Below are 20,195 nucleotides of genomic sequence, written 5' to 3'. Positions count from 1 at the left end.
CCTGGCCTGACAGCTCAATAAAGGTGAACTATTATTGTCATTGAAAATAACTATTTTGACAGTCCCGACACACGCAGATGCAGACGCGAGATCGGAGTAACCGAAGCAGAATGCCAAGTTGCACAGGCACAGGGCTTCTTAGTACAAAGCAGGCATCTGTGCGTCCTGACAGCCATCAGAGAGGAGTTTCACGTCGTGAAAATAATTGTAGCTTTAAGTTCACGTTGTTCAGAAATATAACATAGTACTAAGTTTCAAATGAAAAATAAAAGCAGCTGCATTACGAAGGAAACTTTCAGCCAAGGTTGCTTTGAGTGGATACTTTACCTTTTCTCAGGTTAAAGAATGCATTGTAAGAGAACATTCTAACTAAACCACATACTGATAAACCAAGAGTTACAGGTTCATGAAAAAGGTACCAATTGTACTTGAACATTTGTTACTTTTTATTTTTTATTTTTTTTTAAGATTTTATTTATTTATTTGACAGAGATAGAGACAGCCAGCGAGAGAGGGAACACAAGCAGGGGGAGTGGGAAAGGAAGAAGCAGGCTCACAGCGGAGGAGCCTGATGTAGAGCTCGATCCCACAACGCCGGGATCACGCCCTGAGCCGAAGGCAGACGCTTAACCGCTGTGCCACCCAGGCGCCCCAACATTTGTTACTTTTTAAAGTACCTTTAGTGCCTATTAGATAGATAGCTCCGTTATTAAAACTGTAAGCCTGTCTCCGAAATGAGATACGGTTTTCCTCAGACTGGACTTTTTGGAAACAAGCAATTTTTAGATGCAGTGGAAATTAATTTGGGTTAACAAAGTGATCTGAGATAATATCAAATAGGAGAGCAGGGGTATCTGAAAAGCCAGCTGCCTCAGAATAAAAAGGTCATGAACATTAATTCAGCAACAGTTGCCTTAAGAACATATTTTCCCTCTCCTTCAGCAATTAACCTTAAGCAAATGATAAGGAATATGCACAAAGATTTACACACGAGAGTGTTGATCATCATGTGATTTACAATAGGGATATTTACGAGTAACCCAGATAAAGTATGAAGTAATATAATTGTGAAATAAATTAATGATAGCCACAGGATGGGGTACTATTCAGCCATTAAAAATCATGTTTTCCAAGACGACTGAATGACATTGGAAATGTGATATATTCTTAATTGAAGATAAGGAACAGTCAAAACTGCATAATATAGGGTTATACACATACACAGAAAAATAATAAGAGAGAACACACCAAAATATTAACTAGGTGATATTGTCAATGGTTTTTATTTTCTCTTTTCTACCTTTCTGTATCTAAATTTTCCAGGTCAAAGGCATTGTTTCCAATTTTTCTATTGTGGTGAAATACACATAACATAAAAATGTGACATCTTCACCATTTTTAAATGTACAGCTCGATGGTATTAAATACATTCATAATTCATAATGTTGTGCAACCATCACCACCATCCACTTCCATACTCTTCTCTTCTTATAAAACAAAAACTCCGTATGCTTTAAATAACTCCCCATGGACCCCCTCCCCCAGCCCCCTGCAACCACCACTCTACTTCCTGTTTCTATGAATTCAACTACTCTAGGTGCCTCATATAATTGGAATCATACAGTATTAGTCCTTTTGAGACTGATTGACTTCACTTACCGTAATATCCTCAAGGTTCATTCATGTTGTAACATGTTATAGAATTCCTTTTCTTTTTAAGGCTGAATTCTATTCCCTTGCATGTACATACCACATGTTATCTATTCATTTGTCTACAGACATTTGGGTGCTTCCACATCTTAGTTACCGTAAATATTGCTGCTATGAACATCAGTATACAAATATCTCTTCAAAGACACATCTTTTTATCAGAAAAATTCATTTAAGAAGTAAAAAACCTGTTTTTCTTTAGCAGCCTCCAATGCAGCACCAAGAAGAGTTAGATAGATAATAAATGCATAATAACTAGGTAAATGGTGCTGTTTTAAATCTCTAAGTCTGCTCTTTGAAAAGGAAATTAAAATGAAGAAAATAAGGAAAAGGTTTTATTTAATGGGATTTTTATATTTATATGATTTATATTTTTATACCTATTTTTAAGCGTTCACAGCTATTTCTTAGGGAACCACAAATGTGGATATAAGGTATGCAAATCTCTTTATGGGGAAACCTAGAGCCTTGCTACTTGTTTTGGAATTTGAAATAGTAAAATTAAAGTGGTTAAGTCATAATTAGCTCATGTACATACAAAAAGTCAAAGAAGTGGTCTAACTGCTCATTAACCCCGTTTAAACACATTCATAGTTAGCATCAGAGAATAGCAGATTCATAGAAGGCTGGAAGGTAAGGACCCTTCAAACTCACCCCATCTGCCTGCCCCATTCACAGCAAAGACCACTGAGACTCAGAGTGGATGTATTGACTGTGTCATAATAGAAAGGGATAAAGCTAACCCTGGAACTTACCTGACCCCCTTTTTCTCTACATGGTCAGAAACCCTCCCAGCCCCACATGGGATGGATCCCCCCATCGTGGATGGTGGGATCATCCCCTCCTTTACTAGATGATGAGGTCTGAGGGCAGCTGTGATGGGCTACGTGCCCCACACCCACTGAAGACCAACCCAGACTCTTCCACAGTCCCAGGAGGACCACCTGGACTCACCGCCTTCTGCCGCACCCGCGTGCCTGCGCTGGATGTGGCCCCGGAGGAAGGTGGCATTCATGAATGTCTTGTCACACAGGTGGCACTGCACAGAACGGAAACAGTGGTAAGCGCAGAATTAAATCATCTGGGTCGACCTGGGGTTCTCCCAATATCAAAATTCCCATTTCCTTGGGCTCCTGGGGCTGGTTCAAAAACGAAGAATTTGATCTGAACACTGCCAGCGCCCTGGGGAGCTGTGAGCACTGACTAGGTATTTGAGGATACTACGGAATTTTTGTTGGGTTTTCAAGGCATGCTGATGGTCTTGTGTTTGTTTAAAAGTGAGAGTCCCTGCCTTTTAGAAATACGTATTGAAATAGTTATAGATAACACCATACGCCTAACACACTTCAAAGTGATGCAGGGGTGTGGGCAAGTGGGTAGGGGAACATATGCAAACACATTTTACATGAGTTGATAATGATTGGGCTGGTAGTGTACAGATGAAGGTTCATTACACTACTCTCTTTTGTACACATTTAAAAATTTTCACAATACAAAGTAAAAAAATTTTTTTAAAAAGCCACTGCCCAGGTCCCACCCCAGGGTTGAGAACCACCAGAGCAGAGAGTAGAAAACAATAGTATCTCTAATTCCGCTTCACTCTCCTCAAGCATTTCAGACATTACCAATCTATCATGTCATCTTTTTACTGTAAAAGTTCAAAATTTTTCTAACACAACTTTGCAGGCTGCCAATCCTACTCAATCAGACTAAGAGGACAGATTATTTGCTATCTTTACACAAATGTGACAGAAATTTCCAGTTGCCCCCCAAGACCCATTTTCTCTCTTCCCTCGGTAATAGAAACCCTGATTTTTAGCTAGTCATGAGGTTAATGAGAATAAACACTTTATGTTCCAGGCTCCCTTGCCAGGTGTGGCCATGTGACTAAATTCTGGCCAATGAGATGTAAGCAGAAGTGACATATGCAACTTCTAGAAGGTATCATTAAAGAGTTAAAACCGTACAGTAGCAGCTCCTTCTTCCTCTGACAACAGAACCCCAGTTTTCTTCTGGGGAATTACCCTGCCCCTTACTCTCCATCCATGGGCTTCAGTCCATCCCCAGCTCCACAGTGTGACATGTGACCTAGACCAAAGCCAGTCACAACCCTGAATTCCCGGAGACCCGTGAGCGGCTCCCACATGGGTAGGAGATCCAAAAACAGCCAACAACAGGACATGGTGAAAAACTGACCAGGTTTCTGGGACCAAAGTAGGCCCTCTATCATGCCAGCCTTGAACCTAGGAAAATCAGATACTGGCACTGGTGGCCCAACTTGCTACCACACAGACAGAATCTTTCTGAGAATAGAATCCACCCTGAAGAGGAGTTGCCAACAGCTACAGACAGACAAACTAAATTCCGGTGCCCATCACCTGATTCCAGGGACAAGCCACACCTGAGGCCCACCAGAGCTTCAGATTTTTCAGTTAAAGGAACCAATAAATTCCTTATTGGCCTAAGCCAAGTTAAACTGGGGCTCTGGCATTTACTACTGAAAGAGTTCTGACCCTTTTTTCATAATTAACATTGTATCAATTACCATTGGATCCATTAACATTGTATCATATGATTCCTTCTGTCCCATCCACCCCCAAACTATGAATTTCTGGAACACCTGAGCCAGCATGACTTGTGCCTGCCTCCTCAGAGCCTGGCCCAGGGTCTGGCCACCACGACAATTCGTGAAAGTGCAACGGTCCCAAGGCCGCACTTGCCATGCAGATGAGAATGTTCAAATGCTGCGCTGGGTAATGAACTGTCACCTGGTTGAATGATGGAGTCACTTTTTGGGAATGGGCCTGGCAGTACCAGTCTCTTACTACAGACTGATTCTACACACACACACACACACACACGCACCTCTTACACACTCCTTTTTACATCACACTGTTACATGCACACACAAACCCTTCGAACATACACACTCACCCTTACACACATATATATCCTTCATTCACTCACACACACACACACACACGCAATATATCTTTAGGTGCACACTTCACACACAAGCACACATTACACACCACACACTCCACATACATACATACACATATCACACACAGATGTGTGCTCCAAACATTCACATGGTAGACACGCATATTCGCACTGTCCTTTAACATGCACATCCCCCACACATTCACACCTGCACACGCTAGACATGCACCCCTCCACAAACACACACACACATGCACTCATGTATGCACACACATCCTTCAGATATGCACTTGCCACACACACACACACACACACACACACACACACACACACACGCTGGAGAACTTGATGAGACGTCTCTAACATCGGCTCCTCGCCCCAGTAAGCGTGGCCCACAGCAACCCCAGGGCCCAGGATGGTGGTGTCCCCCATGTGGCCCGGTGACAGCTCACATCCCTCCCCTCCCCTGCCCCACACTGATTCCTCACCGCATGGTAGCTGTGGGCCCCCGTCTGCAGGAGCAGCTGCTGCAAGGTGCTGATCATCTTGCGACGCCTGCGGCTCTCCTCTCTCACGCCCTTGAGCTCGTCAGCCTGGCGACCCAGCTCCTGCTGGCCACGCTGCTGCTGGCCCAGGCTGGCCTGAAGCCGTGCCTCCAGCTGGGCGACGCTGGCACTCAAGCAATCCTGGCAGTGCAGCAGGTACTCGATGATGAGCTGGGCCAAGCGCAGCACCTTGAGCAGGACCGGGTCCACAGGCTGCCCACAGCGGCTGCACACCTCCCGGTCCAAGTTGCAGAAGGTGACCCCAGCGATGTTCTCCTGCAGGGTGGCCACGTCCAGCTCCCGTGCCACGCGGTCCATGTCCAGGGCACTAATGCGCCTCCAGTCCACGCTCTCGGAGCGAGGCTGGAACTTGAAGGTAGGGAGTGGGTAGGCCCCAAAGAGGGCGCCACTGAGGCCTTCAGCAGGGGTAGCCGGGGACTGCATGGGCTGAGGAAGCCCTGGGCTGACCACCGAGGGAGGGCGCCACCAAGGCCACGGCAGCAGGCACAGGAGCTGAGACAGGGCCTGGGAAATAAGGAGAGTGTCTGAGTTCAGCAAGATGCATCTGGCTGCACATACTGTACACTGGGCAGCCCACAGCGGGAGGGTGAGGGGAGGGAGCTGTGCAGCCGCTGGAGTGCGCCTGGGATGCACTGACAGGGTGACAGGGTGACAGCTGCAGAAGGCAACGGTGTGGGCTCTGTAATCACAATCACACAGGTGTGGATTCAGATCGCAGCCTCGGGCAAGCTCCTTCACATCCTTAAGCCTTCCGTGTATACTGGGGATCACAGAGCCTACTTTTCAGGCTTGTGGTTAGGAATGAGGCAAGTGAAGCACCCAGCCTAGCACCTGGCACATAGGAGGTCCTCCTGCTAGGAATGAGACAAGTGAACTCCCCCCTCCACTGCGCCACACACCCAAGTCCACGGCAAGAGTTCCTGCCAGAGGTCTTTGTCCCCGACCTCCCTGAGCCTTCACCTGAGAAAGACAGGGATAGGCCTGCCCTACCTGCCCACAGGGTACTGAGGGCCGGAGGAGGGGCCAGGCCAAGGCGCCCAGTAACAGTATCAGCCGCAGTGCGGGGAGTGCCCGCCTCTATGCCAAACACAGACTCTGCGCGCAAACCCCAAGCCGCAATCGCTATTCCCATCTTACAGAAGAGGAAACAGGTGTCTGGAGGAGTTAAGAGTCTTGCCCCAGACCGGAAGGCCATAGTTGAAGCACAGTTGGAGGCACATCTGGCTCCAAAGCTTGTGGGCTCTGAACATGGATTCTTGAGGCTACTTGTCCTAAAACCTTGCTTTGATCAGATCATGGCCCCTTATCCCTCAAACCCCCTCATTCATTCACCCACTGCCCCCTCGTTTACAGCATGCCCACTTGGACCAGGCCCCATGCCAGGCGCTGGAGCTACCGACGTAAATGAACCACACACACACCCTCCACCCAGGAGCTCAGCGTGGCCCCCCTTGTTGCCACAGTACCATGTCCACACTGTTTAGCCTGGCCTGGAAGACAGCCTGCAGGCTGCCAGTGACCCAACTTTTCCATTTCAGCTCCCATGCTTCCCTTTCTCAGATACTTTTCCCCCAAACAGTTTCCAAAACCAAAAGCAACCAGCCACCTGCACCCCCATCATGGCCATGACAAGATCAGCCCATTTCTACTTAATGCGTTATGTTATTTAAGCAAACAAACAAAAAAAGGAGACGGGACACATGACACTTACCATGCTCAGCTCCAAGCTGCAACCGACTCACTGAGCCTCGGAGACGATTGCCACAACAAGCTATGCCTTGGAGCAACAGCAGGTTACCTGGCATGCTGTGGGCAAGGGTAACAGGACACCTGCTTCCTGTCCTCCCCAGACCGGGCGCTCACCTACAACTTGCTGTTTAACTATTTAAGCTAGGGCCTCCGATGTGTGCCCACAATCCTCTCTCTAATATTAAGGCTAAGAACGCCCCGTCGGCAACTCTCAGCTTCCCCCCACCTTTTTGAAAGTTCCTTCCAGCCTCTTTCTTGAATGGTTGCTATCCTTTTACCCTTTCTTTAACACGGGGGGAAGATGGGATGTGGGCAGTGCCCCCGTGATGTTCTGTTGTTCATTCATGTCCCATCTCTCCCTGCACACTCTCCCTGACGGTGAGCTCACACACACCCACAGCTTCAGCGACCGAAGGCCTGCTTTAGGCTGAGCCTCAGTCACTCCCAAATTGATTTCTCGCTGGCCCATCTCTCTTGGGACCTTTAGATCCAGCCTTCCGATACTGATTATACCAGAAATTGCAAATCCAAATTCCCCCAGGGCCAGGAAGGTAGCATTAAATGCAGGAAATGTGCCAGGTATAAGAAAAATCAGAGTATGAGCTTGATGAGAAAGGGCAACTGATTCCCTTCTTTTGTGCCCAAGATACAATTAGGCAGAGGTTCTCAAAGTGTGGTCCCTGACCAGCAGCATCAGAGCATCAGCCTCAGCTGGGAACTCGGTAGAGATGCACGTCTCCGGATTTATTGATTCAGAACCACTGTAGCCGGGAGTGTTGGGGATTGTGGCAAAACGGAGACTGCCTGCCCTGTTTAGAAGGGGCAGCCACCTTGCGGCATCTGGGGGGCACAGTTGGTTGAGAGACTGACTCTTGGTTTTGGCTCAGGTCATGATCTCATGGGTCCTAGAATGGAGCCCTGGGTCTGCTCCGCACTCAGCAGGGAACCTGCTTGAGATTCTCTCCCTCTGCCCCTCCCCCAACTGGTGCACAGGCACTTGCTCTGCCCCCCAAAATAAATAAATAAACCTTAAAAACCAAACCAAACCAAACCAAAACAAAACAAAACAAAGGAAGGGGCAGCCACCCCTGGGCCTCAGCCACATGGGAATGGATTTTCTGTGTTCCTCATTGGCTAATTCCAAATTCACCAAAACGATATTCAAACACCTTTATGAACTCTTTTCAAACTACCTTTCTAGCTGCATCTCCCACTTATAATATGACTTGCTGTCCCCACATTCACGCGATTTATTTATGGGCACTATTTTTAAGTGCTTTGTGAAGAATAATTCATGTAATCCTCAGAACAATCCCTCAAGGAGGTACTAATATTATCCAAACCACAAAGAAAAAAGAAGCCTGCCCCAGGTGCAGGAGGCAAGATCCAAACCCACACCGCCTGCTGATGGAGTCTGAGCTCTTAGCCACTATCCCATGCTGCCCGTCGGTACAGATGGACCTCCACCACCTCCCCCTGCTCCTACTGCAGGTGAATGAGTGCCTGCTTCAAGGTCTTGCTCACACATGACAGCCACCATAAATCCCGCCCAGGCCCACAGTCAAAGTGCCCTGCCCCCTCTGGAGCACAGGTATACACTCCTTTGGGCGCCTCGCCGCACTCTGGTCTCTATCGGTGTGGATATGCCGTCATTTATTCATTTATTCATTTATTCATCCCGTCAACAAATGACTGCTGAGCCCCTACTAAGTGCCAGGCACCATGACTGGCACTCAGAACTGATGGTGACCCAGGCAACGGTCCCTGCCATCGTTAATAAAACTAGTTAACAGTTCTGCACACACAATTACAAGGCTTTCCATGCACTACCCCACTTAGTTCTCACTACAGCCAAGTACACAGATGAAGAAACTTAGAGGTGACCCAAGAGGACAAACGACTTCCCACAATCAAACACCTAGTAGTAAATGATGGTGTTTGGCTCCAGACTTCTCCAGAAAGACAGAAAAATAGACCATAAATGACCATAAAGAGTGGTATGCGCCAGGTTCGGAGCTGGGACAGGGCACAGTGTGTGTACCAAGGAGAGGCCATACCAGGACAATCAGGTCTCCTTTCTCCTCAAGTCCCTCAGCTATAAGTTCTGCAAGGGCTGAGACCATGGCTTATTCATATCTGTTGTATTCTAGCCCCTAGCGTATTACTTGCAGCCCAGATTGCTATTGACCTGAGCAGAATTATCAAAATCATAGAATATCTGCCTCAAAAGTCTATATTCTTGGGGATTTGGAGAAATGAGCCTATCAACCAGCAAGAATTAGGATAAAGAGTAAGAATGGAGTTAAGAGTCCTTAATTCGGACCCACTGGAGAGGAATGCCATTCAGACTTACTAAAATGCTGGATTTGTTACCATGAGTGTCCACAGCTTGATCCCACTGGCCGCTAATGAAAGCCAAGAGTGCCAGAGCCCTTGTGGGTGGTCTCAGACTCATCAGCGAGAAGCCCCAGAGCCCACATTGACTATCAAGATATGGCTGCAGCCCTGAAACCCTCACACTTACACTCTGAGCACACGGTAAACACTAAGGACCGCAGCCCCACTCCCAGTTATACAGAATTCTAAATTAGGGATCTGAGTTCATGCAGTCTTCCTGAACCCCAAAAGTGTAACTTTTGTCTTCCAGGAGAACCCCCGGGTTCTCAGAAGTCTTAGGGCTCTGGCATCCAAAGGCGAGCAGAACTGGGGAAATTTGAAGATTATGCTAGCAGCCATCACTGATTAAGTCTGTGTGCCAGGCACCGTGCCGGCCTTTAAAAGTACTATTTCTAGGGGCGCCTGGGTGGCTCAGTCGTTAAGGATCTGCCTTCGGCTCAGGGTGTGATCCCGGGGTCCTGGGATCAAGCCCTGCATCGGGCTCCTCCGCTGGGAGCCTGCTTCTTCCTCTCCCACTCCCCCTGCTTGTGTTCCCTCTCTCGCTGGCTATCTCTCTGTCCATCAAATAAATAAATAAAATCTTTTTAAAAAATAAATAAATAGGGGCGCCTGGGTGGCACAGCGGTTAAGCGTCTGCCTTCAGCTCAGGGCGTGATCCCAGTGATCTGGGATCGAGCCCCACATCAGGCTCCTCTGCTATGAGCCTGCTTCTTCCTCTCCCACTCCCCCTGCTTGTGTTCCTTCTCTCGCTGGCTATCTCTCTCTCTGTCGAATAAATAAATAAAAAATCTTTAAAAAATAAAAAAAATAATAAATAAATAAATAAATAAAAGTACTATTTCTAGCCACCATACAACCTTATCTGTAGCTATGATTTGCCTCATCTGACAAACGTAGAAACTGAGGCTCAGAAAAGCTAAGAGACCCACCCTCAGCTACTAGGTAATGAAGCCAAGATTCAAGTCAGGCTCTGTCTTAACTCCAGAGCTTTTGAATTTTGCCCGACTACCTCCCAATGATGATGACAATGACACAGAAATTACTTCCCACCATGGAAAAGACAGTACCTGAGATTTCTTGACCAAACTGCAAGAATAGAAACTTTACGGCAAATCACAACAGGATCAGTGCCAGGGGCCTAAAATTTTCTCTGTATCTCCGCAGAGCTTAGCTGAACAGGACTCAACTCCACAGCTGGCGTCCAGGTTAGGATGGCAGGAGACAAAGCCCAGGGAGAGTGCTGCAGGTTACCTGGAAACCACACACCCCAAAGGGAAGTCACACTGTGCTCTCTCCAGGCATCGGCAGACTGCCTTCCCCACATCTGGGAATAGAAACACAAGGCAGCATTAGGAAATCCAAAGCTGTGTTAACCATCTCTGCATGTTTTGATGGGGTCCCAGGAAGCTTCCCAATCCTAGACCGATGTCATGAACTAGTGGGACCTAGAAGAATGATATTTATGCTAGTATTCCAAACTTGCTTCATTTCTGATGAGATGGTTTCTACCTGGAGCAATCCCACAGCCAAGAAAGAAAGCCCATCTACCACCCTTGCTTTGCACACCCCCAGTGATGGGGTGTTCACCACCTCACAAGGCAGTCATCCCACGGCGACACAACTCCTGGAGAATTTATGGTTCTTCTGAAACCTACCCACCCATAATCTGCCAAAGATACCTTGCTCAAAATCAACCAAACAGCTGATCTTTTTAAATTCTGATTTTTTAATATCAATGGACAGCTAGAATATACCACCCTGGCTGCCACCTTACTGTCTCTTCTGCTTCCTCAAGAATGCAGCCAAGAGGAGCTGTTAGGGGAGCCAAGCTACCAAGGCAGCCGCCAGGCAGTCACTGACAAGCCTGCCCTGGCTCCCAGGGCTACTCTCAGCAGTACCTGCCCAGGGGAGCCCAGGCTTGTCATTAGCGCTAATTGTTGCGGCTGCCAAGGAAACCTCCACACAGTTTGCAAACAGGTTATGCACACACCGTAGGCAAGGGAGCCCAAAAGAGCCAGAGTGACTCAGGCACTCTCCTGGAACACCATCATTACAGAGCTTCAACTTATTCTCTGATTCTGTTGTTTTCCAAAGGAAGGTGTACCCTTTCCACTCCTTCTTGCCCTTCACAGGGGCTGCACCCACTGCCAGACCATCAAATGGAACACAGCTCTCCCTTACAGCTGGCTTCCATTCCCAATAACTGTAGGAAGGGATTTTTTTTTTTTTGGTATAGTTGGCACACAATGTTATGTTCGTTTCAGATGTACAATTTAGTGATTTGACGAGTTTCTACTTTATGCTATGTTCACCACAAACATAGCCACCATCTGTCCCCTTCCGTCACTACTACAATATCACTAACTCTATTCCTTATGCTCTGCTTTTTTTTTAAGATTTTATTTATTTATTTATTNGATTTTATTTATTTATTTGACAGAGATAGAGACAGCCAGCGAGAGAGGGAACACAAGCAGGGGGAGTGGGAGAGGAAGAAGCAGGCTCATAGAGGAAGAGCCTGATGTGGGGCTCGATCCCATAACGCCGGGATCATGCCCTGAGCCGAAGGCAGATGCTTAACCGCTGTGCCACCCAGGCACCCCCCTTATGCTCTGCTTTTTATTCCCGTGACTTACTCCAGAACTGGAGGCCTGGATCTCCTTCTAAGAAGGTATTTTTAAAAGACAGCGCCACGTGGTTTGTCAAAAATCTCTCTTAAGTTTATGCCACAAAACAATTTTCTTTAAACTAAAAATCACGGCTAGGGCTTTGACTGGCATTGCTTAGGAATATTTTAGAGGGGAAGATTACAAACTGATGTGACCTGCCTTCCCAGGTGCAGAATTGTCAAAAATCAGCACTGCTTTTCACATCTAAAAGGAGTTTAGAATATCCTGCTATTTTCTTTCCCATGGAAGAGTCATTGCTTCTTGGTAGACTTTCTCTAGCTTCAGCCATCAGACCCCCACAAAACCCTCCCTAGAGCTGCATGGCCTAGCAACAGCTGGCATCGCAGGTAGTTAAGCCCCCTAACCAGGACTCACCCTCTCTGAAGAGGGCCCACAAGGAGGTTTAGAACAGGCCACGAAGTTGACCCTTTCCCTGCTCCTGTCAGTGTCCATTGAGCCACAAGCCTTTTGGCCAAACTCCAGCTTTGTAGCAGAACCCAGTTAAATTCCACAAAGGAATTCAGGTTTCCGTTCCCAACCTGAAGCACATAACTTCCTGGGACCATTTCATCAAGTTGGATAGTATCCAAAACTATTTCCACATGAGGAAGATGTCTCTAGACCCTTGGTGCTGACAGAGACAGAACAAAAAAAAAAAAAAAAGATTGCTTATCAACCACTTGACTGGAGGACCAGCCTTCTCTAAGAGGGGTTGTTTTCACTGACCAGTCCTCAGGTCTGGGAGGCCAGGAAAAGGTGATGGGGGACCTCGCCGACAGAGGTAGACCACCCACCCTGTCTGCAGATGAAAGTGTGAGAGGCCACAGTCAGAACACCTCACACTCAACAGGCCTCTCTTCAAAGTCCTTTTAAGAAATTAAATTCCCAGGGGCGCCTGGGTGGCACAGCGGTTAAGCATCTGCCTTCGGCTCAGGGCGTGATCCTGGCGTTATGGGATCGAGCCCCACATCAGGCTCCTCCGCTATGAGCCTGCTTCTTCCTCTCCCACTCCCCCTGCTTGTGTTCCCTCTCTCTCTGAAAGAAAGAAAGAAAGAAAGAAAGAAAGAAAGAAAGAAAGAAAGAAAGAAATTAAATTCCCAGACACAATGCGGGGGCAGGAATGTGCTGGGCCCTAAGGAGTGCTGGGTGAAGGGTAGCCCTGCCCAAGCTCTCCAGATCCCCTTCTAGACCCTTGTTCCCTACAAAGCAAGTCTCCCTTGCACTTTTATCTGCAGCCACCTCAAAAGGAAAATACCATTGCTGCCTCCTGCTAAACTCCAGCCCCAGAGTGCAAGAGGGACAAAACAGAGATGCCAATGTGTTTGTTTTTAAATCATCTCATTACCAAAAGATCCCCTTTACCTGCAGAACTCAAAGCATCAAGCCCTCCAAACTATATTTATTTTTTTCAAAAAGTAGCCATCCAAGTCTGTCCACCCAGGGAAGCCCAGTCCTGCGGGTGCAGTCACCCGTGGTTCCCGGGGCCGGGGTGGGGGGGAGTACCTCGGTCCAGAGCAGGCCGAGGGAGCTGGAGATGAAGGGCAGAGCCCGGCGGTCTAGCGGCGGTCTAGAGGCAGCCCCGGAGTGCAGCTCCAGCAGCTCCGGGGCTGCACCCCTACAGGGCGTCTGAGCCGCTAATGTTTAACCTCCTGCGGCCCGCCGCACCCACCGCTCGGACTGGAAGGGCGCCCCCCGCCACCGCGGCCCTCCCCGGGCCGAATTCCTCCCATAGTTTTCCCACGCGGCCCGGCTCACTGGGGGCCGCCGGAGCCGGCGGACCGGCACAGGTCCAGAGGCGCGGGCTCCCCAGCGTGGCCCCGGCCCCGCCTCCCGGCTCGCTCCACCGCCCCGACTGCCCGGAGGCCGTTCCCGGAACGCCCGGCGCCACGCGGGCCGGGGATGCACCCCCAGGCGCCGGGAGCCCGGACGCCCTCCCCCGCGGGGACAGAGCCGCCCCCCACCCCCAGTGCTGCCGACCTGCGGGCCCGCGGGCCACCGAGCCTTTCGCGCCAGCAGCTGGAGGCCGGGGGACTCCGACGCCGCGGGCTCCCGGGACCGCAGCCCCACCTCACCCAGACGGGCGTGGAGACTCTCCCCAGCGCCCCCGGAACGAGCTATTTTTAAGTCTGTTACGGAGGCGGGAGGGAGGGAATGCCACGTTTAATCCGTCGGGAAAATCCGGGATCCAAGACAGCGGGTCCCAGGCCTTGCTGAGAGGGCGGCCGCGAGGGGCCCAGGGAGCCAGAGGCTCTCCCATCCACACACACACACACACACACACACACACACACACACGCACACACGCTAGCAACAAAGGCTGGCCTGCTGGAAAGCAAGAGCAGGGGCAGAGCTAGTCCTCGAGGCAAGCAAACCCACAACGCCCAACCCTCTAGCTTGTGCTGTGGATCCAGCTCTGAAACGCAGGACCGAAGAACTTTCTCTCCTGATACTGGTCCCTGATCCCCAGCCAGTCACTGCTTTACTGAGACCCAGATTTCTGGGATATTTCGAAGGCCTTCCCTCCCACTCCAGTCTCAATCTGCCACACTCTGTGTCTTCTTCGGGCAGCCAAAGCAAAAGTGCATGGGAACGAGTGTTGGAAGGATGTGGAGAAACTGGACCCCCTGAGCATTGCTGGTGGGAATATAAAATGATTCTACAGCTGCTGTGAAAAAGAGAATGGGGATTCCTCAAAAAACTAAAAATAAAATTACCATACGATCCAGCAATTCCATTTCAGGGTATATACTCAAAAAAATGGAAACAGGGACTAAAACAGGTATTTGTATATTTAAGCTCAAACAGCACTATTCACAATAACCAAAAGGTGTAAACAACCCAAGCCATCAACATATAAACAGATAAACAAAATGTGCTACATACATACAATGAGCTATTATTCAGTCTTAAAACATAAAGAAATACTGATTGCCACAATACAAATGAACCTGGGAAATACTATGCCAGGTGAAGTAAATCAGATACAAAGGGAGAAACGTTGTGCTTCCACTTATTCAAGGTAACTGGAATAGTTATATTCGTAGAGATATTCCAGAAAGTGGCTGGGGCGGGGTGAAGGGAGTATAGGGAATAGGAAGTTATTGTTTAATGGGTACAGAATTTGGGTCTGGGCAACAGCAAGGTTCTAAAGATGAATAGTGGTGTTGGCTGTGCAACAATGTGAATTTACTTAATGCCACCGAATTGTGCATTTGAAAGTGGTTAAAATGGTAAATTTTATTATATATATTACCCCAATTTTTTAAGTGGAAAAAAAAAAAAAAGACCTGGGTGGCCAGGACCAAGATCAAGTAGGGATGTTGTAAGCCATCTACTCTGGTGGGGAATCTTGTTCCTCCCCTCCCTCTTGGCCAGGGCACTCTTCTCACTCCAGGAATTCCTGCCGCCTACTAGAGGGGAGAAAAGAGTCAAGGCTTTAGAGTTAAAGATGTGTTAACATCCTGGAAGAGAGCACAGGCAACAATTTCTCTGACATCAGCTGTAGCAATATTTTTCTAGATATGTCTCCTGTGGCAAGGGAAACAAAAGCAAAAATAAATTGTTGGGACTACATCAAAATAAAAGCCTCTTCACAGTGAAGGAAACAATCAATAAAACTAAAAGGCAACCTAATAAGTTGGAGAAGATATTTGCAAATGGCATATCCAATAAAGGGTTAGAATCCAAAATACATAAAGAACTGATACAACTCAACATCCTAAAAACAAATAATCTAATCAAAAACTGGGCAGAAGACATGAACAGACATTTCTCCAAAGATGACATTCAGATGGCCAACTGGCACATGAAAAGATGCTTAACATCAGTCATCATCAGGGAAATGCAAATCAAAACTACAATAAGATACCACCTCATACCTGTCAGAATGGCTGAAACCAACAGCACAAGAAACAACAAGTGTTGATGAGGACGTGGTGAAAAAGGAACTCTCATGCACTGTTGGTAGGAAAGCAAACTGCTACAGCCACTCTGGAAAACAGTATGGAGGTTTCCTAAAAAGTTAAAAATAGATCTACCCTATGATTACACTACTGGGTGTTTACTCAAAAAATACAAAAACACTAATTCAAAGGGATACGTACACATCTCTGTTTACTGCAGCATTATTTACAATAGCCCAATTATGGAAGCAGTCCAGGTGTGCATCGCTAGATGAATGGATAAAGAGATGGTATATATATACAACGGAATATTACTCAGCCATAAAAGAATGAAGTCTAGCCATTTGCAACAACACGGATGGAGCTAGAGAGTATAACGCCAAGCGAAGTAAGTCAGTCAGAGAAAGACAAATGCCATATGATTTCACTCATATGTGAATTTAAGAAACAAAACAAGCAAGCAAAGGAAAAAAAGAGAGAGAGAAAGAATCAAACCAAAAAACAGGCTCTTACCTGTAGAGAACAAACTGATGGTTACCAGAGGGGAGGTGGGTGAACTAGGTGGGACAGATGAAACAGGTGAAGGGGATTAAGAGTGCACGTGTAGTGACGAGCACAGGATGATGTACGGAATCGTTGAATCACTATATTGTACACCTGAAACTAATACTACACTGTATGTTAACTGTACCGGAATTAAAATTTTTTAAAAGACACGTTTTATATTTCCACATTCCCAAACTCTGTAGCCCTGGAAAAATCACTTAACCCTTCTGTAAAATGGGAAAAATAAGCTTTATCTAGCAGGGTCTTTATGAGAACCAAATTAGCTAAAGCATCTCTAGGTTTAGTCCGGGGCCTGGCGGTCAGGGCTGTGTCCTCTCCAGTTCAGTCAATGTGAAATCTGTGGGGGCTTGGAGGCTTTGCTTCTCAGTGCTCTCCCCACTCTAACCCCACAGTGTGCAGGAAGTAGCTCGGACAGTACCTGTGTGTGTTTGTATGTGTTATTTACACCAGCCTCAATTTCCCTATCTGTAAATAGGGTGCCCTCCTTTGCAGGGTTGTGAGAGAGTGAACTTGACATACACCTTCATCTACCTTGTCAGTAATTCCAAAAGCTACAATTGCACGTTCAGCTGACCAAGACTCCCCATGCACGGAACCTCCATGTCCTTCCCCCACTGGGCCACACTTCAACATTCAATACAGCCAAGAGTTATCAGGTGCCTACTGTGTGCCAGACTCTGTTCTAGGTTCCAAAGGGTACCAAGGGTTTATAAAGGACTGGATCCCATAGCACTGGGGAGCTGTCACGCTCTGCTGCCACAGCACACACTAGAGTTAGCAGCACCAGTGGGGACAGGGATATAGTCTATGACACAGGAACAGGCCAGAGGAGATTGGCACTAAATGGCTAGTCCAGGGAACATTACTGTCACCATGAGCAGCTGGGCCATAACTGCTGGATGGGAGGAGAAAAGAGTGGTTCTCAATATCTATCATTTTCATCTGCCCTGTAGCCTCTCACCTCTTCCTCAGCCAGTGACAGACACCCACTCTCTGACAGCACAGACACCATCACAGCTGGTCTCCTTCCTACACTTAGGGATCTGTCAGGAGACAGTGGGACAGACTGCAGACTGAAGGTGGACTTCAGACCCTAGGCAGCCCACAATAGGAGTGCTCTCTGCTGTCAACTGTTGGCATCACAGCTCAGAAGCCAGCTCCAAAGCCAGCTCCAGCTTCCAGAAGGACATCTGAGGTGTATGGCTCAGATCTCCCAGTGCTGAGATGCTGGCACTCAGGTGGTAACTGAGGTAATTTTAGATCAAAAGTATATTGTTGGATTTTCACAGTGCTGATGTATAGATAGACAGGTATATAGTCAAAATGAGATTTTACATAAAATCTGGTTTGCTGATTTCTCTTGAAAAATCTGAGGATCTGGCAACAAGAGGCCTGCACTCTCACATGTCAAGAATTGGCTGATGCTGAGGGGGGACCTCTTCTCTAGGCACGACCTACATTCTAGCTCATTCCCTAAAAAAAATCGCTTTGAAGGACATTGATGCACTTACAAACGAGATCTCCTTTCTCAGGAAAATGATTTTCTCTTCTGCAAAATGAAAAATGCAGCGTCAGCCTAACCAGGGCCCACTCTCTGAGTCTAGAAACAACACCAAGGCATGTCAAACTGGGATGAACTGAAAAAAACTGCTACTAAAATAATAAAAATGTTTGTGACCTTGATATACAAAGGGTGATTACAAGTCAATAAGAAATAGGAAAAAACCCAATAGAAAAGCAGACAAAAGATATTAGTCAAAAGAATAAGAGAATATGTATTATTAAGCAGGTGCAACAATAAGCCTCACCAAAATTAACATGACAATTAAATACATTCTTAAAACCATCGTATTGGTTAAAATTAAATAGATTTTTGGAATTGGTGAAGGATGGGAAAATGGGCAATTTCAAACAGTTTTTTTGAAAACAATTTGACACTGCATATCAAAATGTAAAGTCCTCAAAAATCCAGAATCAGCTTTTGCTAGAGCTTTACATGCACTATTAAAGTTAGAATCAACTTAAATATCCACCAGTTGGGTTTCATTAAATAGGCTGTGATATATATCCTACAATGAAACACTCTTTAACCATTATGAAGAATAAATTATGCTGATGAAGAAAGGTATCAAGGATACATACTGTTAAAGTGAGAAGCAATTGACATGTTTTTTTAAAACTATCATATAGGAAATTCGGGGGCGATATTCAAATATTTAACTACTAGACTTGCACAGGCACTAGCCTGAAAGCAGGAAACTAGACAGCCTTCTGGGGCCAGTCTTAACCCTTTACTTGCTGCACTGTGGGGATTCTGGAAGGAAGATTTAGGGCAGACAAGGTGCTAGTTGGAAATACTTGGAAGGCTTGTGGCCAAAGCTTCTTACCAATAGCATGCTATACATGCGGAGAGAAGGTGAGAGATACATACCAAACTTGACAATGGTGCAAGAGGCACTTTCGCCCCTTGCTCCATGCAATCTTGTTGTTTGAAGTTATAAGAATAAGCGTGGGACTTGGAAAAAAATTTAATATAGAGAAGCCACTAGCATGACCTATTTTCAAAGTCTATCATGACATGAACATGAGGCACAGACTCACAGAAGAGGCCAGAAGGAATCCAGGGCCATCTGGAGCCCCGGAAATCCCACACTTCTTACCACTCACTACTTTTAGCCTTTTGCCCCTTCCCCCCTCACCACCATGTCTTGATATATCCTTTTCTACTAGACAAACTGTACTTCTTAAGCAATACATTATTAATTTATTTCTCACATCTTATTCACCAAAGACATTTTACTGTCAGGTAAATCTCCCTATAAACATCAAATTATCAACATTAACACAATGAATTCATATAATCACAGCCCCACAGAAAGAAGTGTGACATTCAGATTGACCTATTTGGTCTCATCATGAAACAATTCATATTTTATTGAAATATTAAAACTATTCCTGGGGTGCCTGGGTGGTTCAGTCAGTTAAGCACTGGACTCTTGATTTCAGCTCAGGTCATGATCTCAGGGTCATGAGTTTGAGCCCCAGCGTGGGCTTGCACTGGGCATGGAGCCTGCTTAAGATTCTCTCTCCCTCTCTCTCTGCACCTCCCATCCCACTCTCACAGGTGTGCATGCTCTCTCTCTCTCTCTAAAAAAAAGAAAAGGAAATGTTAAAGCTATTCTTAATTAAAGCCTTCAAAACCTTTGGGAATGTTAGTTGGAGAACCATTTATCATGTATTCTCCAGATATAGAAATGAGATCCAAAGTGTGTGACTTTCTTCCCGAAAGGGCTGGCCCTGAAAATCCTCACCTGTGGGGACAATCAAGCGAGCTGAAAACCAGCAGGGCTCCAGCTGTGAGGAGGAGCAGCAGGCCCCAAAATCTGACCATGGTGTCAGATATCTAAGAATCCAGAGCAAGTAGCCAGGAGTAAATAAAGCTGGGCAGGAGACATGACTTGTGAGTAAATAAGACTGTCAGAGCAGTGATTCCCAAAAGGGGAATATCAGAACGAAAGGGGATAGGGTGGGGGGAAATGTAGTTTGAAAAATCATCATATTTTTGTATTCAGAAAAAATAGAAATTATTTTTCCCATAAAGCCAACTACCAAAAGAAAAGTGCTAGAAAATCTTGGTTGATGAATATTTGTAGAAGAAATATTGATTCTCATACATCCTGGAAAGAGAAGGT

At 46.7% G+C, this 20,195-nt stretch overlaps 1 protein-coding gene across 9 annotated transcripts in view; it reads right to left on the bottom strand.

Moving 5' to 3' along the window:
- Positions 1–14,275, bottom strand: part of DZIP1L (DAZ interacting zinc finger protein 1 like) — a 37,652-nt gene extending 23,377 nt beyond the window's left edge. Inside the window, exons 1-4 of one of the 9 annotated variants that reach the window (XM_034661949.1) lie at positions 14,012–14,275; positions 10,433–10,689; positions 5,142–5,898; positions 2,665–2,749 (exon numbers count right to left, since the gene is read on the bottom strand). In XM_034661949.1, coding sequence (XP_034517840.1) covers positions 2,665–2,749; positions 5,142–5,642 — 586 coding nt within the window. In that variant the 5' untranslated portion in view covers positions 5,643–5,898; positions 10,433–10,689; positions 14,012–14,275. Of the gene's footprint in view, positions 1–2,664; positions 2,750–5,141; positions 5,899–6,930; positions 7,924–10,432; positions 10,690–13,537; positions 13,815–14,011 lie in introns of those variants that run through there. The other 8 variants (XM_034661947.1, XM_034661951.1, XM_034661950.1 and 5 more) reach the window with 8 other exon arrangements.
- Between the last annotated feature and the right edge of the window lie 5,920 nt (positions 14,276–20,195).

The sequence above is a fragment of the Ailuropoda melanoleuca genome, chromosome 6 (assembly GCF_002007445.2).
Source record: "Ailuropoda melanoleuca isolate Jingjing chromosome 6, ASM200744v2, whole genome shotgun sequence".
NCBI lineage: Eukaryota > Metazoa > Chordata > Mammalia > Carnivora > Ursidae > Ailuropoda > Ailuropoda melanoleuca.
This window is presented reverse-complemented; position numbering and strand designations above follow the sequence as displayed.